The sequence below is a fragment of the Crocuta crocuta genome, unplaced genomic scaffold, assembly GCF_008692635.1.
Source record: "Crocuta crocuta isolate KB4526 unplaced genomic scaffold, BGI_CrCroc_1.0 scaffold80, whole genome shotgun sequence".
Classification (NCBI taxonomy): Eukaryota; Metazoa; Chordata; class Mammalia; order Carnivora; family Hyaenidae; genus Crocuta; species Crocuta crocuta.
In genome coordinates this window covers 2,984,849-3,010,082 of record NW_027527559.1, presented here as the reverse complement: position 1 = coordinate 3,010,082, position 25,234 = coordinate 2,984,849, and the positions used below count along the sequence as shown (strand labels likewise).

At 43.2% G+C, this 25,234-nt stretch overlaps 1 protein-coding gene across 1 annotated transcript; it reads left to right on the top strand.

The window, feature by feature from the left end:
• Positions 1 to 1,123: 1,123 nt before the first annotated feature.
• Positions 1,124 to 24,483, top strand: BIRC2 (baculoviral IAP repeat containing 2). The gene is made up of 8 exons (XM_077769741.1): positions 1,124 to 3,270; positions 3,361 to 3,460; positions 6,728 to 6,806; positions 7,402 to 7,450; positions 20,905 to 21,147; positions 22,942 to 23,196; positions 23,468 to 23,509; positions 23,620 to 24,483. The coding sequence occupies exons 1-8, from the start codon at positions 2,373 to 2,375 to the stop codon at positions 23,811 to 23,813; spliced, it is 1,860 nt and encodes a 619-aa protein (XP_077625867.1). The 5' UTR covers positions 1,124 to 2,372; the 3' UTR covers positions 23,814 to 24,483.
• Positions 24,484 to 25,234: the final 751 nt, after the last annotated feature.

Genomic DNA, 25,234 nt, shown 5'->3' with positions numbered 1-25,234 from the left:
CACTGGCACCGGACGGGGCCGCGAGCCGCCCGGCCCAGGCCGCTGTCCTGACGCACGTGCTCCCAGGCCGTAACACCAACAGCTTAAGAACAAAGGACACACGCAGCGATTATGAACAGATGTAATTCCCGAGAGATTACGAAGTCNCTCCGGCCGCCGCCCCCGCCTCGTCGCTCGGACTCCGGCCGGTCAGCCGCTCAGCGTCCCCGCGGGTGCAACTTGGCTGCGGCCTCTGTAGGGCGGGGTCCGGGCCGCGGGGTTCCTCAGCTGCGGCCTCGGGAAGGTGTGGAGTGTGGGGGGAGCGGGTCGCGGGGGTCCCTCGGCTGCNGGGGTCCGAGGTGAGGGAAGTGTGGCGCAGGCCCGCGCGCGTGCGGGTTCTCCAGCGGCTCTGCGCGCGGACGAGGTGTTCAGAACAGCGAGCTCACGCCGCCTCTCTTGTCCCTGCCGTCTGCCTGGCCCTGCGGTCTCAGCGTTAGAACAGCGTGTTTGTCTGGTTACTACCGCACGGACCGCAGGCTGCGTCTTTCTCCGCTGCCACCTTTCGCGTCTAGCAAACTGCCAGACCCGTCCTTAAGCCGTTAGGAGTTGGCACCAGAGGAGGGGACCAAGAACAAAGTAGCTTCCTGTGTGCACTTGTCTGTCCTCAGAGCTGTACGTGTCTTAAAAATCATACTAGTGCTTGGAGGCGCCTGGGTGGCTCAGTCGATTCGGCGTCAGACTCTTAATTTCGGTTCAGGTCATGATCCTGGGGTCGTGGGATCAAGCCCCGCCTCGGGCTCTGTGCTGAGCGTGCAGTGTGCTTAAGATTCTTTCTCTTCCTCCTCTCTGCCTCTCCCCTGCTCATGCTAGCACTCTCCCTCTCATAATAGAAAAGGAATAGAAAAATACTAAAATTATTTGAGGGAAGGTATACTTGCTGCTAATGGGGTATGTTGCATTTATTTTAATTATTTTTCCAGTTGGAAAATTTTTGTGACAGTTTCTGGAGTTAAGGTGTGTTACCTAAAGTGTAAATCGTTCTTAGAGTTAGTGAATACACCGACTCTATCCACTTAGCCTATAAGTTCTGTTTACCATCAAAGTACGGTTTTTCTAAAATAGCTGTTTTTTTCTTTTCAGATTTTCAGCCTTGAAGAGTCGACTTTCTCCGCCCCTCCTCATTTCTGTCCCCTGCAGTAATAAATCGCATTATGGAGGACCCCATTATGGAGAAGCTTTATAAAGGGATATAGTGTTAATTATATGGAGTGTAATTTTGTGTATGAATTACAGTTTTAAAATACTAAGGGTTTTCAGAAAGAAGCCTAATAGGGTCATTTCCTGGTACATGTGCACAAATAGTAATTCTATTCATGGTAGTTTGTTATGCATTTGTGGTAACACTAGAAACAGCTGTATCTCCATAAGTTGATTTATCTCTACAAAATGAATATTATAGATACATGATTTTCAAGTGAAAGGTTATTTGCTCTTTAAATGCAGTGTAAAAGTTTCTCTGGTGGAAATTTTATAGTTAGTTTATGAAGAAAATACCTTCAACTGATTAAGCATAATAAATTGGTAGGCAGAGTTATGAAGAAAGACAATGTGATGTTGCTGCAGGAAATGGAAACAGTTATAGACCATATTTAACAAAGGTGGAAGAGTTGGCTTTAGGGGAATTTCATTTCGTTAAACATCATACACACTGCATCAGGCATAGGTTGAATAAAGCTTGTGGGTGTTGATATCCCCAGAAGTAGTTACTGAAGTTAATGTAACTCATTTAAGTGAATTCTGTGGTGATAACCTCTGTGAAATTACCCTCTAGGTAATGACTATATGAAGACTATACTTGTTATTTACTAGAATAAAACAAGCACTATTTAAGTACAGTAAAGTGCTTGAAAGAAATCTGTGTATAGTTTTTCCCTCTTGAAGCATAATCAATAATTGGCTTCATAAATGAGCTTTGTAGCTTATAACTAAAGGTAAATAACTGGCATAATTAAGGTACATTGTAATTTAGAATTGTGGAAATATCAACCTCCTTGAAAAATCTGGCAGTTTTAACATCCCTTCATTCATGTATCAGCTTCTTTCAGGCCTTTATGTTAGTATTACACCAAATAATGAGCAAATAGCACTTGAGTTCCCTAAGAGTTAATATAATCTCAAACAGTACTAAATAGTATCTTGGTAATTAAGGACAGATATTCGTCCCACCTGAGTGTAAACTCAGATATAAATCCTTAAAGAGGGTGTAGTGAACTTGATGTAAGCAGGAGCTTATCATTTGGTTCTTTTTTATGGTAAAAAAGAAACTAATCTAGGGTGAAGATTTGAGAAACTTCATGTGAAGGCTTTTAGCCATCAAAAAAGTGAAATCACTCATGCACAAAACTACTTCCCAGAGACTTGGGCCAGGTTCTTCGTGTCAAAGAATTAAGAGTACGATGGAAGATAGCACTGTCTTCGCAAACGCGACAGTAGGCAGCAAACAGAGAATCCAGTATGACCTTTCGTGCGAGCTCTACAGGATGTCCACGTACTCCACCTTCCCCGCCGGCGTTCCCGTCTCCGAGCGGAGCCTCGCCCGGGCTGGGTTTTACTACACGGGTGTGAATGACAAGGTTAGGTGCTTCTGCTGCGGCCTGATGCTGGACAACTGGAAACATGGAGACAGTCCTGTTGAAAAGCACAAACAGCTGTATCCCAGCTGTAGCTTTATTCACAGTCTCGCTTCCCTTACTAGTCTGGAATCCACCTCTAAGAATACTTCTCCAATGAGAAACAGTTTTCCACATTCGTTGTCTCCCTCTTCGGAACATGGCGGCTCATTCAGCAGTTCTCATTCCAACCTTTCACCAAACCCTGTGAATTCTAGAGCCCTTGAAGACTTCTCCCCACTGAGGACTAACCCCTACAGTTACGCGATGAGTACTGAAGAGGCCCGATTTCTGACTTACCACATGTGGCCCTTAACCTTCTTGTCACCCTCGGAACTGGCGAGAGCCGGCTTCTATTACATAGGGCCCGGGGACAAAGTGGCCTGCTTCGCCTGCGGTGGCACCCTAAGTAACTGGGAGCCGAAGGATGATGCTCTGTCAGAGCATCGGAGACATTTTCCCAACTGCCCGTTTCTGGAAAATTCTCTGGAGACGCTGAGGTTTAGCATTTCAAACCTGAGCATGCAGACACATGCAGCTCGGCTGAGGACGTTCGTGTGCTGGCCGTCAAGCGTCCCGGTGCGGCCCGAACAGCTCGCCGGTGCCGGCTTCTATTACGTGGGTGAGAGCTTAGCGCAGCAGTATGTATTTTCCAGGTCGCTTTGGTTTCGTAGTAGGAAGTGCGTGTTGAGCCTCGGTTTGTTTTCCTTAGGTCGCAATGATGACGTCAAATGCTTTTGTTGTGATGGTGGCTTAAGGTGTTGGGAATCTGGAGACGATCCATGGGTGGAGCACGCCAAGTGGTTTCCAAGGTAATTCTTCTGAAAGGTATTTCTGCACAAAACTCTGCTTACAAGAGGTGGACATGCTCGCGTGGTGTGTGTTTACAGTGCAGCATAACAGCTGCTTTCATGCCATCAGGGAACTGGTCTCCTAAAACACCAGATGTTAACAATTATTTTGATGAAAAGTGTTTCAGAATGTTGTCTTTTTTTGTAAGCCATGTATTGAGGATGTAGTTTAACTTACTCTTGATGACTCATTTACAATTGTGGCCACACATTTTATTGATGAGTTTCCCGTTTTGCTTTAAAGAAATCTCAAGGATCACAGGGATATGTAAAAATAGCACTAAGGAACACACATTGGAAAAAAGGAAAAAGAATAAGAAGTCATAAAATGATTCAGAAAAAGACATAAAAATACATGCAATAAAAGCTGATTAAGTTTGATTATAATTTTAAATTATTTTTTCTGTACATGTTATCTTTTTTTTTAAGTTGATTTATTTTGAGAGAGAGAGAATGAGTTGGTGAGGGACAGAGAAAGAGAGCTCGAGCATAAGTGGGGAAGGGGCAGAGAAATGGGGTCAGAGGATCTGAAGCAGGCTTTGTGCTGATAGCAGAGAGCCTGATGCGGGGCCTCGAACCCAGGAAATGCGAGATCATGACCTGAACCGAAATTGGATGCTTTACTGACTGAGCCCCCAGGTGCCCCCTGTGCAGTTTGTCTTGTGTTATGTTGCTCATCTCCTGTTAGTCACTGTGTCGTCAGTGGTGTCTCTTGTTGTATACTGTCCCCTACAAAGAATTGAGAGGCAGTATTGTTAATGGAAATAGAATATCTTCATTTTTCAGGAGCTCTGTGAACTTGGATGTAGTGTGACCCATTTGAAACTAGATAACTTTTTAAAATTGTGGTTGAAAATATCAGAATCTACCGTTTTCACCATCTTTAAGTCTGTAGTTCTCTGGTATTAGGTGCATTCACATCGTTTCTCGTCATCACCACCCTCCATTTCCAGACTTTCTCACCTTCCCAAGCTGTCACTTGTGCCTGTTGCCCTGCCACCGGGACTCTCCTTCCTGTCTCTGTGAATCTGACTGAGCTGCGTGCTTCCCGTAAGTGGGACCGCACAGTACGGTGTTTTTCCCTGTGAATGCCTTTCACAGTAATGAGGAATCTCTTGAACCCCTTCAAGAAATTAAAACATCCTTTTGTCATTCTTATGTGATACAAGATAAAAAAGACACATGACGTGAGAAAGATTTTATTATGCGTCAGTACGTTGTTAAAAGTTGTGTTTTAAAATTTTAACATTCACAATAGGAACATTTGACTTCTTAACTCTCAAAGTGATGTGTATCTTGCTGAAATTATTTATGTAGGAAAAAGCATGTTGTCAGAGTCTTCAGTGACTTGATTACCCTGGGCTCTGTGGGATTGTGAACACATAATTTGAAATTTAATACTGTATGAAAAAGACAAAAACAGTTTTCCAGTTCCAGTGTTTGAATTACTGCATTTTGCCCTTTGTAAAACCAAACCAAACCTTGGTTTATTTCTGTAATTTGTGTTTTGTTTTAGAAGGCCAAATAAGGGAAAAGACTTAGGGTGCTTTTTGTAAACCCTTCTGAAAACAGCAGATTTCAGGTGCGGATAATCTTTAATCTTTGTAAATACAAAATCAAACTAGATAATTGTTAATCACTGTATTGTAACAGTTCATTTGTCAAATATTTGGGTGTCTACTGGATGCTAGTTTAGATGCTGGAGAGGTAGCAGTGACTAAGACAAATCTGTCTTTTATCAAATTTATTAGAGGACGGGAGATAGATTAATTAGGGTTCATTCTACTTCTGTTTTAATCATTATGAATATAAACTAATTGGTCCCAGAGTAAAAATAATTTCACGCTGCGTGAAGACCAAGAAGGTAGTGATGACCAGCTGTTTTATCTCCTTGATGATCAGTTGAAGTTGTGAGCAAGCCTGTATGATGTCTGTTGGTTTTACCAAATCACCAGTTGAAGGGCAGTTGGGAGTAATAATAAAGTCGCTGTAAACATTAATAAACCTCTGTGAACATATGTTTCCATTGTGCTTGGGTACATAGTTGGGCGTGGGATTGGTGGGTTGTATGGCAAGCTGTAAATTCCTGAGCAGCCCTGTGTTGTTTCCGGAAGCCTTCCTGTGGAGTAGGGGATCCACTTTCTTCCCTGCCTTTGGTGTTGGCAGGTTTTATTGTAGCCATTCTCCTGGGTGTGTCATGGTATTTTGCGGTGACCTCAGTGAGCACATCCTTAATGGTAAATGGTGGCTGGCTGCTCACTTGTCATCTACATACATTTTTTGGTGAAATGTCTGAATCATTTTGCCCATTACAAAAAATTTAATAAATTTTGAAAGTTCTTAAATTCTGGGTACAAGTTCTTTATTAAGAGTGTTTTTGCCAGCTTTAAGTTTGTGGCTTGTCTTTGCATTGTTGTAACAGTAGTTTTTAAGGATGTCAGTTTTTCAGTTTTAGCTGGATCATGTTTTGGGTCTCTGCTGAGAAGTCTTAACTGACCTGAGGACAAGAAGATTTTCTGTTTTTCTTCTAGAAGTTACATTGCTTTAGGGTTAAAGTTTAGATCTGTGTTTCATTGTTAGTTTTTGCATGTAGTATGCAAAGGTAGAGGGTCATTGGTTATTTAGTGAATGGGTATTGAGTTGTTCAGAGCCAACTTACTGAAAAAGGAAAAGAATGGGATGCAAGTAGATGTTACGGGACTTTCTTGGAAGACCTTTAACAAGTTCTTCTGGTTTGTAAACAAGCATTTGGGAAACACTGTATAGATAGAAATACCTCCACGTTTTTTGGAGGAAAGGTGTGTGTGTCACATGTAATGGAAGAGTGGACCCTGGAGAGAGATTATTAGTTATGACATCGTGAAATATCACATCTTAGGAATATCAAGTTGTGGTTTCTGAAACTATGTGAAACCCTGCAAGTGAATTGTCCAGAACAGCGTTTTTCAAGCTTTAGCTTGTGCTCCCTTTGAGTTTCAAACCTTTTTATTGTTGTTGTGTGTTAATATTAAATAGAAAATACTAGAATGCATCAACACATGGTAAGAGTTAGTGTTTTACAAGGATTTTTTTTCCTGTTTGATATGTACAAATGCATACATCCTTGTGTTGTGATATATAATGTTTATATTCTGGGGCACAATCAGTTTGAAACCACTTTTCTAGAAGGATCAGTTTATATTTCTGGTATAAAATCCTTTTTAAAAGTAATTTTTCTCTTCTTTTTAGGTGTGAGTTTTTGATCCGCATGAAAGGGCAAGACTTTGTTGAGGAGATTCAAGCTCGATACCCTCACCTTCTTGAGCAGGTAAGTTTTTCTATTTGGCAACACTGAATTCTAAACAATAATGACAAGAAATATTACTAGGAGTAATATTTACATCTGTTTTCCTGTAAATTGTGGTTACTTTATGTCTAGTTAATGACCTGTAATTTTAATTTTTGTAACTATGTTGTTTAAGGCATTTTAGAAAAGACGTTTTGCTTTTATTTTAGTCTTCTGAAAAATCAATCTGCCAGTGTCGAAATCTGTGGTGTGGTTGGAGAAGGATCTGTAGTGTCTCCTCCATCTTTTCAAGGAAAAAACAAAAACCAACTTGTGGAGTTTGGAATCACTGATAGTAGTCTAGCCAAAATATGCCTTTTCAGTGGGATGAGAAACCGTTCATGTTTGTTCCTCCTTTCCTGAAACAAGAGAAATACTTGAACTCTAGTTTGGAAATAGGTGAAGTTTAGGGGGATTTTTATGATGATTCAGGTAAAACAAGGCAAAACAGGTATATAAATTACCTAGTTTTCAGATGATTATGTACATTGCTTAATGTAAACTTACCTTAATGGTGCTCTGTTCAAGGTTTTGGAGAGTTTCGATTTTACCTGTTAATTTTTCTTCTGTTTTGTAGCTCTTATCAACTTCGGATACTTCTGGAGATGAAAATACTGATCCACCAAGTATGTATGAAAATATTCCAAATATAGTATGGGAATCTTTATAAGAATGTTAAACACAAAAGAATATAAACAGGATTTGATTTCTGAGGACATAGGAAAAAGTGCGGGAAGGTTAACTAATAAATCTTCCATATTTACTAAGATTTGTGGTCTTTTTAGGGGATTGTGGCAAGTATACTAATCTTTGTTCTTAAAGTGCTGGTGTTGCACCTGGGGAGAGCAGACACCTGCGGAAGAGACCTAACCATCACAGGTAGCTCACACCATACAGATGAGAGGTGTGAGCAGTAAGCCCTCCGTAGAGGGGAAGTTTGCTGTGAGCTAGTGTGTTTGAAAAGGTCAGTTGACATGACTGAAGAATTGGGCTAGATCGAGATATTTATGAAGTATGTAGTATTTTAGTGCGAGGATAGGCGTTTAGTTAATGTATGTAAGTTACATATGTTAGTGTGTCCAAAATAGTGGAGGTCGCAGTCCACGGTTTCTGCTCTGCACTGAGAAAGGGGCTGTCCCGGGGCCACACCGCTGAAAGGAGGACTGTTGTCGGAATTGCAGCAGGACAGAACGAGGTGACCGCCGTGCCCAAGAGACTTGGCAAGCATGACTGGGGAGGGCTCTTGAGGAGTGGAATTGTGTGCGACGTGGTCACTCCTTCCTGTGTGGTAGAACTGGAAAAGCTGGCAGGGCCCAGCGGTCCCGGGCCGCCCCGTCGCGGCTCCCTCGGGAAATCACTGTGACCTTTCCTCTCTCCCTAAGTTTCGACATCCTCTTCCCCGACTTCTTCACGGCTCGTACCCTTGCTTCCCGGATGCAGAGAGAACTGCGCCATCTCCCCAGCAGAGCCAGCGTCCGCAGTACACCCTGGCCTCTCCTGTTCCATCCCTTGTGAAAGAACTGAAGCTAGCTCTTGAACTTGACCTTTGTCCTCATACCTCAGATTTGCTGCCAGCGGAAGAACTTGGCTTTGGCAGTGGTCTTCCCTTTCTGTCTCCAAGTTGCTTTTACCTCAGTGCGCCACCGTCGTGCGCCCTCGCCAGCCCTGAGAGGACCGCTTCCTGCACCTGTGTTGTCTTCTAAGTGTTGTCTCACCTCTTGGCCTCCTTTTACAACAAAATGCGTAGAAAGAGGAATCTGAGCTTACTCTCTTCTTTTTCATTCTCTCTGTAACTTGCTCTGCTGATGGCTGTTCCTCCCGTGGTCACCAAGAACCACCAGCTCAGTAAATGCACTGATCTGTTCTCAGCCTTAGGAAGAGTTCAGTGCTACGCCCCTTTCCCCCCAGCTTTACTGGGGTGTAATTGACATGTGGCACTCTGTAAGTCTAGGGTGTGGAGTGCACGATTGAGCTACGCTAAGGTTAACACATCAGTCCCCTCACATAATTCTAGTTCTTTCGTGAGATAAGAATGTAGGTAAGAATGTAGATAAGGTCCATCCATGTTGCAAATGGGTTTCCTTTTTTATGGGTTAATAATGTTCTGTCGTGTATGTCTGCCTACATTTTCTTTATTCTGATCTGTTGATAGACACTTAGAGGTTGTCCTCACGAGTTGGCCATTATGAATCCTGGTGCAGTATACGTGGGAGTGCAGATAATTGTTTGAGAGAAGGATTTTGTTTCCTTCCAGTATATACACAGAAGTGGGATTGCTGGATCATAGGGAAGTTCCTTTTGTCATGTTTTCAGGAATCTTCCCTGCTGTTTTGCACAATGGCAGCACCAATTTACATGTCCACCAAGAGTGCCCCAGGCTTCCCTTTTCTACATTCTTGGCAACACTTGTTACTTCTTGTCTTTTTGATTCTAGCCATTTCAACAGGTGTGAGGTAATACCTCATTGTGGTTTTGATTTGCATTCCCCATTGGTTGGTGATGTTGAGCATCTTTTCATGTGTTTGTTGGCCATAGTATGTCTTCCATGGAAAAATACCTTCAGCTCCTTTGCCCATTTAAAATTTTTTGGCCATGGAATTCTATGAATTTGTGTGTTTGGATATTAACCACATCTCCCCTACAAGGTTTGCAGATGTTTTCTTCCATTCTGTAGCGCGCATCTTCATTTTGTTGACAGTTTCTTTTGCTGTGCAGAAGCTTTTTAGTTTGATACAGTGCCTCTTACTGGTTTTTGCTTTTGTTTCTTGTGCTTTTTATAGTGTCATACCCAAAAAATCCTTGCTACGGCCAATGTCAAGGAACTTTTTATTTGTATTTCCTTCTGGAGTTTTATGGCATCGGGGCTTGTATTTAAGTCTTTAATCCATTTCGAGTTAATTTTTGTGGTGGTATAAGGATGGGACCAATTTCATTCTTTTTCATGTGAGTATCCGGTTTTCCCAGCATTGAAGGCTCTCTTTTCCCTGTTGACTAATTTTGGCACCCTTGTGAAATACTAGTTGATTTTGTATGCATGAATTTATTTTATTTCAGAGCTCTCTGTTCTGTGGGTCTTCTATGTCTCTTTCATTCCAGTACGATACTGTTTTCATTCCTTTTTTTTTTTAATTTTTTTAAAATGTTTTATTTATTTCTAGGAGAGAGAGAGAGAGAGACAGTGTGAGCAGGGGAGGGTCAGAGAGAGAGAGGGAGTCACAGACTCTGAAAACAGTTTCCAGGCTCTGAGCTGGCAGTCAGCACAGAGCCCAATGCGGGGCTTGAACCCACGAACCGCGAGATCATGACCTAAGCGAAAGTTGGACGCTTAACCGACTAAGCCACCCAGGCGCCCCACTGTTTTCATTCCTATAGCTTTGTAATAATAAGTTTGAAATCAGGAAGTGTGATGCTTTGAGGCTTGTTTTTTTTTGTTGTTTTTTTTTTTTCTTCCCTGATGATTACTTTGGCTATTTTGGGGTGAATTTGAGAATTTTTTTTCTATTTCTGTGCAAAAGTAACATTGGAATTTTGATAGAGATTGCATTGAATCTATAGATGGCTTTGGGTAGTATGGATATTTTAACAGTATTCTTCCAGGCTTTTTTATTTTTTAAATCCATATCAGTATACAAATCTTTCACCTCCTGGGCTAAATTCTTTTAAGTATTTTACTGATTGAGATATAATTGACTATTTCATTGCTTTTAATGCTACTATAAATGGGATTATTTTTCTTTCAGATAGTATATTGTTAGTGTATAGAAATGTGATTTTTTTTAATTCTGCAGCTTTGGGAATTTGTTTATTGTAACAGTTTCTGGTGGAGTCCTTAGGATTTTGAATATATAAGATTGTGCTTGTCATCTGCAAACATATACAATTAAAACTGCTTTTGGGGCGCCTGGGTTTCTCAGTCGGTAAGCGTCCAGCTTCAGCTCAGGTCATGATCTCATGGTTCGTGGGTTGGAGCTCCGCGTCTGGCTGTGTGCTGACAGCTCAGAGCCTGGAGCCTGCTTCCGATTCTGTGTCTCCCTCTCTCTCTGACCCTCCCCTGCTCACGCTGTCTCTCTCTCTCTCAGAAATAAATAAAAAAATATTAAAAAATTTAAAATAACAACTGCTTTTTTATTTGGATGCTTTTTATTTATCTTCTTGTCTCATGTGTATAGCTGGGACTTCCAGTGCTAATAAAAGTTGTGAGAGTGGATACCCTTGTTTTATTCCTGATTCTAGAGGAAAAGGTTCCGGCTTTTTACCATTTGGCATAATGTTAGCTGTAGGTTTGTTATACATGGCCTTCATCATGTTGTGTCCTTCTGTACCCATGTTTGTCCTTTCTGTAGCCAGTTTGTTGAGAGCTTTTATTGTGAAAGGGTGTTGACTTCTCAAATTCAGATTTCTCACATTTTGCGTCTGTTGAGTATTGAAAGGCTCATGTTCTTTTTATCCTTTATTAATGTTGTTTATCATGCTTACTTATTTGCATATGTTGAACTATCCTTGTATCCCAGAGATGAATCCCACTTCATCATATATGTGATCTTCTTAATGGGCTATTGAATTCAGTTTGGTAGTATTTTGTTGAGAAAAATTTTTTTTAAGTTTTTATTTAAATTCCCATTAACACACAGTGTAATATTAGTTTCACGGGTACAATATAGTGATTCAACACTTCCACACATCACCTGGTGCTCAACATAGCAAGTGCCCCCTGCTTAATCCCTCATTACCAGTTTCCCCCATTCTCCCACCCACCCTCTGGTGACCATCCTGTTCTCTGTAGTTAAGAGTCTGGTTCTTGGTTGGCTCTCTTTCTTTTATTTCCTTCCTTTTGCTTGTTTGTTTTGTTTTTTAAGTTCCACATGAGTAAAATCATGTGATATTTGTCCTTCTCTGGCTTATTTTGCTTAGCATAATATACACTAGCTCCATCCATGTTGTTCGAAATAGCAAGATCTCATTCTTTTTGATGGCTGAGTAATAATAGTCCACTGTGTATGTATACCGGATCCTCCTCCATTCTTCAGTCGGTGGACTCTTGGGCTGTTTCCATAATTCGGCTGTTGTTGATAGTGCAACTATAAACATTGGGGTGCATCTATTCCTTGGAATTAGTGTATCTGTATTCTTTGGGTAAATACCTAGTAGTTCAATTGCTAAATGGTAGAGTAGTTCTATTTATAACTTTGAGGAACCTCCATACTCTTTTCTAGAGTGGCTGCACCGGTTTGCATTTCTACCAGTAATGTAAGTGGGTTCCCATTTCTCCTCATCTTCACCAATATCTGTTGTTTTCTGTGTTAATTTTAGCCATTCTCATTGTTGTGAGGGGATACATCATTGTGGATTTGATTTGTATTTCCCTGATGATGAGTGATGCTGAGCACTTCTCATGTGTCTTAGCCATCTGGATGTCGTCTTTGGAGAAATGTCCATTCGTGTCTTCTGCCCATTTAAGAGTCCCATGCTCTACCGACTGAGCTAGCCGGGCACTTCTGCCCATTTTTTTTTTTTTTTAATGTTTTTATTTATTTCTAGGAGAGAGAGAGAGACAGCCTGAGCAGGGGAAGGTCAGAGAGAGAGAGGGAGTCACAGACTGAAACAGGCTCCAGGCTCTCAGCTGGCAGTCAGCACAGAGCCCGACGCGGGGCTCGAACCCACGAACCGCGAGATCATGACCCAAGCGAAAGTCGGACAATCAACCGACTAAGCCACCCAGGCGCCCCACTTCTGCCCATTTAAAACAATTTTTTTCATGTTTATTTTTGACAGGGTGTGAGTGGTGGAAGGGCAGAGAGCGAGGAGACACAGAATGCAAAGCAGGCTCCAGGCTCTGAGCTGTCAGCACACAGCCTGACGCGGGGCTCAAACCCACAAGCTGAGTGATCATGACCTGAGCTGAAGTTGGATGCTCAGCCAACTGAGCCACCCAGGCATCTTCTGCCGCCTCCCCCTTTTTTCCCCCCCACAGGTTTTTTTTTTTGGGGGGGGGGGACACTAAAGCTTTATTAGATACGTCATTCGCAAATATTTTCTCCTATTCTGTAGGTTGCCTATTAGCTTTTTGATTGCTTTCTTTGCAGAAGCCTTTTATTTTGATGATGTCCCAACAGGTTATTTTTGCTTTTGTTTTTCTCACCTCAGGAGATAATATCTAATAAGAAGTTGCTGTGGCAGATGTCAGAGAGGTTGTTGTAGATGTTCTTTTCATGGTTTCCTGTCTCACTTTAGTCTTTCATCCATTTTTTAAATTTGTGTATGGTGTAAAAAAGTGGTTCACATTCATTCTTTTGCATGCTGCCGTCCAGTTTTCCGAATACTGCTTGTTGAAGGGACATTCTTTTTCCCATTGGATATCCTTTCCTGCTTTGATACAGGTTAATTGACCATATAGTTGTGGGTCCATTTCTGGGTCTTCGGTTTGTTCCATTGTTCTGTGTGTCTCCTTTCTTGCCAGTGCCATAGTGTTTGGTTTACTACAGCTGTGTTATTGAACTTGAAGTCCAGAATTGTGATGCTTCCAGCATTGTTTTCTGTTTCCCCCCCACCACGGTTGCTTTTGCTATAGGGGGTGCGGTGGGGGGGGGTCTCTGGTGGTTAGAGATTGCATTGAATTTGTAGATGGCTTTGGGTAGTATTGACGTTTTCATGATATCTTGTAATACATGAGCACAGAATGTTTCCCCATTTTTTTTTTTTTTTTGGTCTCCTCTTCACTCTTCCTTCATCAATATTTTAGTTTTCAGAGTACAGGTATTTCATCTCTTTGGTTAGGTTTATTCCTAGGTATCTTATTCTTGATACAATTTTAAATGGGATTGATTCCTTAATTTTTCTTTCTGCTGATTAATTATTGATGTATAGACCTGCAACAGATTTCTTTTCATAGATTTTGTATCCTGTGACTTTACTGAACTTGTGTATCAGTTCTAGAAGGTTTTGGTGGAGTCTTTTGTGTGTGTTTTTTGTTTTTTGTTTTTGCTTTTGTTTTTTTTTGCAAATAGTTTATTGTCAAGTTGGTTTCCATATAACACCCAGTGCTCATCCCCACAAGTGCCCTCCTCCATGCCCATTTCCCCTCTCCCCCAACACCCATCAGTCCTCAGTTCTCAGCATTCAAGAGTCTCTCATGGTTTGCCTTTCTCCCTCTCCCCCATTTCCCCCCTTCTTCTCCCCTATGGTCCTCTGTTAAGTTCTTCCTAATCCTCCTATACATGCAGACATATGATATTTGTCCTTCTCTGCCTGACTTATTTTTTTCCTTTCATCTTCTGGGACTCCTGTAATACAAATGTTGTTATATTTGATAGAGTCTTGGAGTTCCCTAAGTCTCTTCTCGTGTCTTGTAATTCTTTTCTGTTGAGTTTCATTGCTTTCCATTATTTGTCTTCTATATCACTTAGTCATTCTTCTGTTTCCTTCAGCCTTGTGTTCGTTGCATGAAGTCTGTTTCTAATATTAATTATTACATTTTCCATTTCTGATTCTTTTTTTACTCTTGTCTCTCAGGTAAGGCCTCCCAGAAGTGTTCCATTCATTTCTCAAGTCCAGCAACTATCTTTATGATTGTTGCTTTAAATTCTCCATAGACATGTTACTTTTATCTGTTTCAGTTAGATATCTGGCTATGGCCTTATCCTGTTCTTTCATGTGGGATAAATTCCTCCATCTTGGTATTTTGCCTAAGTGTCTGCCTTATTCTCTGTGTCAGAAAAGTCAGTTGTGTCTCCTGCTTCTGAAAGTAATGGCCTTAGGAAGAAAAGGTCATGTCGTGCCCAGGGCCTGCCACTTCAGGGAGTGTCTCTAGTGTGTGCTGCGTGAGCTCTGCTATTGAGTTTCGGCTTTTCTGTCCTTGCCAGTCGTCTGCAGAGCCTCTCCTGGCCTGCTGTGGGCAGTGTTTGTACCTGGCCTGAATGTGGTGAGTTTTAACGATGTTGGCTCTGGTCCACTTGTGAATTGAGACCTGTCACCACCTCCACCGGCACTGAAGTTCTGCAGAGTTCTCTGGTTTGGAGACATGGTTGTGGGGTTTCTGTTTGTCTTCTGAGAAAGGGATTGCCGACACTGCGATTGAGGCAAATCTGACTGAGAAAGGTAACACCGGCAGAGCACAGGGGCGTGGGATCTGGTGTAAGCAGGTTAGGCAGCCAGTGTGGGCGCTGTGCTATTTACTGCAGGCGGCTCTCTGTTGATGCTGAGGGGCAGGGGAGGGAAATGGCAGTAGCTGGCTTCTCTGTCCCCTGGGAGGGAGACGTGTCTCCCAGAATGTGGCCTCACAGGGAAGCTGCTTGTGCCCCAGGCTTTTTTCAGATACAGTTTCCATGCTGTCTGCCTCTAGGTTGTTTGCCTGCTTTCTCCCACGGTAACTCTCCGTCCCAGCCAAGCCCTCTGAGCTAGGAAACTCCAGGCTTTAAGCCCTGCTGGTGGCCACGACTCATGAAAATCAGCCCCTCTCATTTTCCAAGCCTATGGCTTTGGGGAAATGTTCTCTTTGTGCATTCCCCTGTGTGTTTCTCTCTCTCTCTAGCCCTTCTCTGTGCCTGTGGCTCCCTCCCCGCCACAGCACCTGTGATCCGTTCTTCCCCCAAACACCACACTTGTTACCTTCCTCAGTGTAATTTCTTCTCTCCTTTTAGTTGTAGAGTTTGCTCGTTAGTCTTGAGGTTGATTTCTGGGTATTTAGGATGATTTCATAGTTATCTGGTTGTGTTCAAGGAACGAGCCGAGCCTGGGGTCCTCCTCCTCACCCACCCTCTTAGCCCTCACCCATACCCAAGAATTTTAGTGTCTGTTCATCAAGGATATTGGCCTGTGGCATGTAGTGTTCTTATCTATCTGTAGTGTCATGCTGCCACATGAAATAAGTTTGGGATTGTTCCCTCTCTTCATCTTTTTGAAAGGGTTTGAGGATTGGTATTAATTCTTTCTAAATCTTTGGTAGACTTCATCAGTGAAATCATCTGGTTTTTGACTTTTCTTTGTTGTGAGATTTTTGATTACTGCTTTAATCATCTTAGTTGTTACTGTTCAGATATTTTTTTCTGATTCAGTCTTGGCTAAGTGTTAGGAATTTATCCATTTTGTAGAGGTTGTTCAGTTTGTTAGAATGTAATTGTTCACAGTAGTCTCTTATCTGCATTTGGATGTGTTTTAGTGTGTCCTCTTTAATTTGTAATTTTGTATGCGTCCTCTTTTTTCTCAGTCTAGCTAGAGGCTTGTCACGTTGTTGTTTTTCTTTTCAAAAAACCACCTGTTGCTGTCACTTTTTTTCCCTATGGTCTTTACAGTTTCTTTGTCATTTATTTCTGTTCTGATCTTTAATATTTTCTTCTTTCTGCCCACTGTGGATTTAGCGTATCCTCTTTTCGCATTCTTTTTTGTTTTTGTTTTCTAAAATATATTCAACCATTCAGTGTCTTTTAATTAGAGAAGTTAGTCCATTTACATTTTAAAGTCATTACTAGCAAGATAAAGACTTAGTCTTACGATTTTCTTAAGTTCCTTTGTTCATTTCTTCCTCTGTTCCTGCAGTCCTTTTTAATTTATTTTCTGTAGTGTTATGCTTTAATTCCCTTTTCTTTACATTTTGTGTATCTGTCGTAGGTTTTATCTTTGCGTTCACATGAGGTTTTATCTAAAACACAGTATAGATGTAGTAATCCGTTTAAGCTGGTAACAACTGAAACTTTTATTATCTTTACCCTACATTTTACACTATTGATGTCATACTTTATATCCTTTTTTATTACGTATCTGTTAACAAGTTATTTTAGCTAGAGGTATTATTTATTTATCTAGTTATTTAAGTAGGCTCCAGAGCATGGAGCCCACCAGTAGGATTGAACTCAAAACCCTGAAATCAAGGCCAGAGCTGAGATCAAGAGTCTGATGCTTAACTGTCTGAGCCACTAAGGTGCCTCTAATTATAGTTATTGTTGCTATTGCTGTTCTTTAACTTTTATACCAGAGGAACGGTTACAGTGTAGGGAATTCTGAATTTGAGGGCATTGTCTGCCTTCACCAGGAAGTTGTGTACTTGTCTATGTTGTCATGTTACCGAGTGTCCCTTCCGCTTGCCGAGCTCCCTTTGGCATCGCTTGTGGGGTAGGTCTAGTGTGAATACCTGCTTCAACTTTTGTTTGTCTGGAAGGTCTTTTACCTTTTTTCATTTCTCAAAGATCGTTTTGCCATTATCCTTGGTGTGGCTCTTTTTCACGCTTTGAAGTGTCCTGTCTGTCCTCTCAGCTGGCTGCAGGGTTTCTCCAGAGTCAGCGGGCAGCCTGAGGGCGCCCCTTGTACACAGTTTTCACATTCCCTCTTTGACTTTTAACATTTTGATTATTGTGTATCTTAGGAATGTTTGGGTTGATCATGCTTAGGATTCTCGAATTTTACTGTTGCTGAGTATCCACAGCTCTCCTCTGATTTGGGACTTTTCAGCTCTTATTTCTTTAAATAAATTTTCTGCTTTTTCTCTTCTGGGACTCTTGTGATGGGGTGTTCACTTGTTGGGTGGTGTCCTATAATTCACATAGGCTGTCCTCACTGTTTTTGTTCTTATAACTGGCTAATTTCAGATAATCTACCTTCACTTCCTGGGTCTTTCTTCTCCGTGGTCAAGGTAGTTATTGAAGCCCTGTGCTGAATTTTTCAGTGTAGTCTTCAGCCCCAGGATTTGCTTAGTTCTTTTTTGTAATTTCTGTTTCTTTATTAAACTTTTAATTTTGTTAATGTACTATCATTTCATATAGTTGCCTACCTTTGTTCTCTTAAATTTCATGGAGGGTAAGATGATAATGTTTGGTTTGTTGTCAGACAAATTGTAGATCTCTATTCATTTCTTTGGAGTAAATTACTGGACCTTTGGGGCACCTGGGTGGCTCAGTCGGTTGAGCCAGCCTCCATCTGACTTCGGCTCAGGTCATGACGTCACAGTTCGTGGGTTCAAGCCCCGTGTCAGGCTCTGTGCTGACAGCTCAGAGTTGGGAGCCTGTCTTCAGATTTTATGTCTTCCTCTCTCTCTGACCCTCCCCTGCCCATGGTGTGTGTGTGTGTCTGTGTGTCTGTCTGTCTCTCTCTCTGAAAAATAAATAAAACGTTAAATTTTTTAAAAAAGTTACCGGACCTTTATTGGTTGTTGTTGTTGGGTGGTGGGTGGGTGGTTGGTTGGTTGGTTGGTTGGTTGGTTTTGGTGTCATTCTGTTGCCTATTTTGCATGAGTAGCATTTCTGAGTAGCATTTCATGGGTATCTGTGCATTTAAAGGATGAAACATCTCTTCTAGTCTTTACAGACTGGGTTTTTGGCAGGTAAATACCTTTTCCTCTGCGTTTCCTTGGCTGATGTCTGGTTGGAGCCCGTTTCAAAGCCGCTGCTGGGTCTGCGGTGGAGTGTGCTGCCGGGCTTGTTCCAGTGGCTGGGGTTGGCATGGATCCTATCCGGCCACTCCCTTCATGGACAGTGCTGCCTCCAGTACTAGGACGTGGTTCTGTAGGGTGTTGGGATAAGGGTCTGCTTCACAGACCACAGTTGGGTCCTCACTCAGCACGATTATTACCAGATATGCAGATTGGTGTGACTTCCTCTGGGTCCTTGGGAGGGCTCCTGTCTCGTCACGAATGAATTCCTTGGTTGGTGGGACTGGCCTTGGACGGTGGTTGGGGCTGAGCCTCAGGGCTGTTTCAGGTCCTATAGCCAAGACTGAAGTCTGCCACCCTGGCTCTGGGGGCATGGGTGGGTGTGTCTCCTGCCTGGTGCGGTGGTGGGTGGGGCCCCTTCCTGATGGTGTTCTGAGGCTGAAGCTGTTTCAGGACCTCCTGCTGTGCGGATGGGCGTGTTCCTCACTGGGTCCTGTACCCATTATCTTGCTGTAGACTGAGGCTAAGAGGGGCTGGAGCCAAGTACAGCGCTTCTTTGGAAGCTCCAGGCCTGCACTGGGGAGGCCTCTAGCTGGGGCCCGGTGCCAGCAGGCTGTTTGCGGATTGTGGCTGGGATAGGGTGGAGCCTCATTAAGAGGTCCTTTCAGATTCCACATTCTGACTGAATTTGGTGGATTTATCTCTGGTGGCTCCCAGACTGTGCCAATCCAGTTCACAGGCAATTTCAGTGTCTATAGATGTGGAACTCAGGTCTGTCAGGTCTGTATGTCTCTTTGTCAAAGCATGGGTAGGCCTAGCTCTTCTTCATTCTCCTGTGTGTATAGGGGGTGCTGGTGCAGGGTCAGGCCGTGAGGGGTGCTGGTGCAGGGTCAGGCCAGATGGTCTGTAGCCAAGTCCTGAAGGGAATGGAGCTGTTTGTGGGTCTGTAGCCAGTGGCACGTTCGGTGAGTCAGCCCTGTGGGTGCCCACCTGTCTAGTTAAGCAGTTCTCCTTGGTATTGCCCTCCCCTGGGGTTTCATAATCTACCTGCGTCTCGGAGCTTTCACAAAGGCACTACTGTTCCCAGGCGGACTCCAGGTTACTGTTAAGTCAGGACACAGGGGACATGGGGGGGCATCTTACTCGATAGTCTTGCTGAGTTGACTCTCCTATGTCCTTCTGAGGACATCTTTGCTTGGCTTCCTGGACACCACATTCTTGGTTTTCTGCTCTTTCTCTGGTTAATCGTGAACAGTCTCCTTTGGTAGCTCCTTTTTCACACCACAAATGATAGACTACCTCTCAGCACTTGGCCCAAATTTATGTCTTCGTTTTGTGCGCTTCAGGCTGGCATGTCCATCTACATGCTTGAGTCTCTGCTTGACTCTTGTGGGTGTTTCAGGGTTAACATGATCAAAGTAAACCTGTTCTCCTGTCCTGCATCTGTCAGAGTTGTCACTTGCCTGGTCTTCCCGAGCTCGTTACTGGCCCTGCCTGTTACGGTCAAAACGTTGATTCCAGGTAGGCGTCATCCTGGTTCCTCTCTTTACTTCACGTGTGTAATCTGTGGAGGTCTTGCCGTCTCCTGCCTGCATGCTGTGCCCCCGATCTCCGCGCCCGTCCAGCTGATGCACACCTGCCGTTGTGTCGCAGTGTCTGCTCGGCGTGCTCGTCCCATCCTACCTCGTGAGAGTTGATCCATCACAGAGTCGCCTTTTTAAAAAACAAGTCCAGTTTTATCATTCCTCTGCTTAAAGTGTTTGTAGAACGTTCTAGCACATGGAGAGTGCACATATAAATGTGCAAGGCTCTACCTGATGTGGGGATCTCTGTGTTTCTGCTTGTCACTGCTTTTTTATATATGTTGAGATTTTGTCTTGATTAGGGCTTTTATGCTTATTGTTCTCTTTTCTAGAAGGTTTCTTTCCGATCCTCCCGGAGCTCTTCCTTATTTATGGTTCACACGAGTGTTGTGGTGTTACCTTCTCTGGACAGCGGCTCCAAGATGTTTGAACAGGGGGTCTGTCGTTAGAGCAGCTCTCCAGCGGGTGGCTGTCAGGTTTCTTCATAATTTTCACGCGGTTGACCCTGTTCGCAGAAAACGCTTTCCTGGCCCCCCCATCTCTGTTCTCCGCCTGCCTCCTAGTTGATCCTGCTCCTTGTTTTCTTGTTTTCCACGCCTCTGTCACTGTCTGACATCTCATCATTTCCTTACTCACGTTTCACATCTTCAGACATATTTGGCACGAACTGGTCTCCCATCTCTCCTCCCTGCCTCTGTTGTGAGTCATCTGTTTACCTCTCTAGATGCTGTTGATCCTTCAAGTCCAAACTCTGACGCCACTTCAGTGAAGCTTTTGTTGATTTCCCCCACTCTCCTGGACCATACCTGAGTTTGTATGGTTCTGGTTCCCAGAAACCGCTGTGCCTCAGAATCATTTCAAGGATTTAAAAAAGACATGAATTTCTGAGCTGAGTCCTTAGCGAGTCGCTCATCAAGTAGGCTCCCAGGACGTAGCCCCAGAAGTGATGTTTTGGAAAAGTGTAGCTTATTGTACTCTCACTTGATCCTTCTGGAGTTGATACTTCGGTTGGAATTATAGCTCATTGGTGCATATAGCTCATCTCCCTTACCTGGATATGTGCCTGGTAAGGGACATACTTCTTTTCTCCATATTTTTATGTTTGTGGAATTTAACGTTGGTAATCTGTCTCTTCAAATAGTTGTACATTTTGGGCCTGGAGAAAGTTCCTCCGAAGATGCCATCATGATGAACACACCTGTGGTGAAAGCGGCCTTGGAGATGGGCTTCAGTAGGAGCCTGGTGAAGCAGACCGTTCAGAGTAAGATCCTGACGAGCGGCGAGAATTACAAAACGGTCAGTGATATTGTGTTGGCACTTCTTGATGCCGAAGATGAGACCAGAGAAGAAGAGAAAGAAAGACAAACTGAAGAGCTGGCATCAGGTATTGGGAAGTGTTGGTCACCTGCCTTATTGCTGTGGGGACCTGGGACGGGGTGACCCGATGCAGGACAGCCAGCCTCTGTCCACTACCTGCTGGTGGCCGCGTGTCTCCAGCAGCAGGTCTGCTTCTGCAGTGTGGGCTGTGCTGATGATCCTTGACTGCGTCTTTCAAAAATATGTTTATCTTTCGATAAACTCTGAGATTTATGCTAATCAGAGGATCTTAGTGGCATCATTCTTATTGAACTATATTGCTTTTTTCCTCATATATAACATTGTATATATATAATGTTTCGAGAAAGGAAGATTTTAAAGTTGATTGCAGGTATTTTTTTTTTTTTAAGATTATGTTTCTTCAAATCGTACTCTTAAAAGTGTTTTAACTCCCTTAATCCTTGCTAAGTGGTCCTTACACAGATAACAGAGCTGGTGATGAAGTCCTAGGACTTGGTGAGAAGCCCCTGCCTAAGGGGACTGATCTTGGTGTCCTTCCAGATCATGTTAAGCCTCTTGAGCAGTCGTTCCTTCTGAAATACTAACTGAGCATGAGCACCTGTGTCAAATACTGTGCTGACTGTGGTGCTTGCTTGGGGTCTCCCCCACTGGGCTTGGGGTCTAGTGTGCAGCCCTGAGCTGAGCCAGTAGAGGGAAGGTTGCATCTGTAGTGTCTGTTGGGGATTTGGGTTGGAGCGTGTGAGGAGCCATAGGAGTGGTTGAGAAGCCTGACTGTGTGGTCGTGTAGAAAAGTGTTTCAACTCTGATTTCTAAAGTGGGACAGATTTGTATTGAAGTCTGGGCTCTGTCGGTCAGCTCGCTGCAGGTTCTTTAACCAGACCTCAGCTGTGTCCTCTGAAATGGAGGTAATACTAGTAGTACCGACTGCGTGGGTTGTGCTAGGAGCCAAGGGAGAAGTTGCAAGTGCGTGAAGACATCTTTTATTCATTCGATTGATTAGGGAAGTGACCGGGCTCAGGGCACATAGCCAGAGTGGCCGGCTGGCAGGGGTCCGGGTGTGCCCTGGCGCCACAGGGGAGACTCCCCGGCGGTCATGGGCTTGGAGAGAACACTGTGGTAGGGCGCGGGCTGTGCTGCCGGTGCTTTCTCTCTGACCATAAAGACCCTCGTTTCTGAGCTGTTTTCATCCGTATTTGAAATTGAGAAGCTGTCAAACTTGCCTTGTTTAACTGATAGGATCTTTGTATCAAATAAGGTAATTTATGTGAAAGTGGTTATAAAATTAAAAGTCATGTAATGCAAATAGAAGTCAGTATCATTAGGGACACCTGGGTGGCTCAGTGGTTAAGTGTCCAACTTCAACTCAGGTTATAATCTCATAGTTCTTGGGTTTGAGACTGAGTCACACTCTGTGCTGACAGCTGAGAGCCTGGAGCCTGCTTTGGATTCTGTCTCCCCCCCCCCCATCCCCTCAAAAATATTAAAAAATTTTAAAAGTATTATCAATTTCATTGGCTGGTGGGAAGTACAGAGGTGGGGAGTTTACTGTCCTTTAAAATTCTCTGCTTAGATAGCAGGGTCCCGAGATCTGTAAGTATGCCGACTTCTAGAAGTGACAGAAACAGAGACCGTGTGTGTTGTGTGTACTGTGCAGTGTGCCCTAGCCAGATCTTCCGCAAGTTTTCTAGATGATAGGCCTTAAATTGCAAACAAGTAATTTTGTGCTGCCCTTTCAAGCTGCCTAGTTGTTTGTAGGCTTGTTGTTCATGACTGTGTGCATATGGCTGGAGCATTTCAAAATCTAATGGATGTTTTTCCCTTTTTTCTTTTTTAAATGAAGATGATTTGTCATTGATTCGGAAGAATAGAATGGCTCTTTTTCAACAGTTGACGTGTGTGCTTCCTATCCTGGATAATCTTTTAAAGGCCAATGTGATTAATAAACAGGAACATGATATTATTAAGCAAAAAACACAGATACCTTTGCAAGCAAGAGAACTGATCGATACCGTTTTAGTTAAAGGAAATGCTGCTGCCAACATTTTCAAAACCTGTTTAAAAGAAATTGACCCTACATTATATAAGAACTTATTTGGTGAGTTTTTGGTAAAATTACTTTAGAAATCTCTGAGATTATGTTCATTTTTATGGTTGACAAACCAGATAAATTGAATTCACAAACCGTAGCCTGTATATTTAGCTAGCTCTAAGGAAAGGAAGGCTTCATTGCCTCCGTAGTAGGGCTGCGCACTGCCTCATAGCCTGTGGGCAGAACCTGTGCTCAGCAGACAGCAGGTGGGGAGGAGCGAGTGGGGGCAGCGGCCTTCCGTGTGGGGGAATAATGCATTTTGTCGTTCTTTCCGCAGTGGACAAGAGCATGAAGTATATTCCAACAGAAGATGTTTCAGGTAAAACAAAACTAAGACTTAAGACCAATGTGAAATATTACCATTTTTAAAATTTGTAGCCGGGGGTAAAGTAGAAACTGAATTTCACTGAAGTGTTCCGTTCATCTTAGGTCTGTCTCTGGAGGAGCAGCTGCGGAGGCTGCAGGAGGAACGAACCTGTAAAGTGTGCATGGACCGAGAAGTGTCCGTCGTGTTCATCCCCTGCGGCCACCTGGTGGTGTGCAAAGACTGCGCCCCTTCGCTCCGAAAGTGCCCTATTTGCAGGGGTATAATCAAGGGCACTGTCCGTACCTTTCTCTCATAAAAAAGAAAAACTGTCTGTTAGCTTATGTAAAAAAGCCTTGAAAACATTGTTGAACATTTGAAGCCATCTGAAGTATAAAAAGAATGATTGTTCTTGAATTAGGACACTTGTGTTGTGCTTTGCTTCGGTACTAGTGATCTTGTTTCAAAAAGTAGTATCATCTACCCTATTTAACGTTAGTCTTTGTTGCTCCGAAAGGGGAGGTTTCCATTTCGTGGGCCCTGGTGTGTACACGTGTGAGCACGGGCGAGGCCTCAGCCCTGGGGTGGGGGTGGGGGTGGGGTCCCTTCAGCAGTGCCTGGTGTTGGTATTCTTTCTGGAAGCTTCGAGCGCTGCATTAGCCTGTAGTGCAAAAGAACCGGACACCAGGAGCTCTGGAGTTTCCCCAAGTTCTGGTGCCAAATTCTCTGTGGTGTTTTTTTCACTTGTGGTTTGAAATAAGGATTTTTTTTTCTTACTGGTACATAAGCTTTTTCTTAATTTGTGAAAAACATCAATAAAGTTCTTTTAAAAGACTGCACCATCATTTTTTCCCTCCTGACTTAAAAAGTATTATCTATATGCCTTATGAGATTTAAGTGAGTTAATACTGTATGTAAGTGTAGTGCCTGTCACCCTGTAAGCACTTGAATGTTAGCCATTAAATAAAAACTTGAATTCATGAAACTGATTACTAAGAAGTTTTTTAATAGTAATGTGATCTATGAAATTCTTTTAGATGACAATATCTAGTTGCATTTATATTATATATTAAAAATGAAAATTAGTTAAATCTGCATTGGGATTTAAAAATACGAGTGTGATGGCTTTGCTGCATAGGTGGTGGTGGGCCGAGGAGGTGGAATGCAGGCGGGGGGCGGGGGGGGTCTCCTTTGCCAGATCAGGTTAGTGGCGGACTGCTGAGACCGCAGGGAAGGCTCAGACACGTTATACACACTCCACGTGTCTTCTTACCCTGTAGTCCTTCGGGCCCTTCGGAGAATGCACCGGCACGAGTGAGGATTTCTCACCCTTCATTCTCTTCTCCCCTTTATTTCCAGCAGGAGGGGCCGACGGACTTGGTAAGTCTGCGTGCAGGTTGATCCCTGCCCTTCCAGAAGGCATTTAAAGAATATATTAAATCATTTTAGAACCTCTTCTGTTTCTTTGTGCTTGGTCGCTACTAAATACATTGAGGAGCTACCGTGTGCCAGGCCCACTGCTGGATTCTTTAAATAAGATGGGGTCATGGGTGCAGTTACTCTCTCCAAGTTCCAGCACTGAAGTCCTCATCTCCATAGTACCTGGGAATGGAACTGTTTTCCAGATGGGCCGTTAAAGAGGTAGTGAAGGCAAAGTGAGGCCCGGGGAGCCTAAGCGTATGAGGATTGGTGTCCTTATTAGAGGTTTGGATGCAGACACACGCAGGGATACCAGAGGAA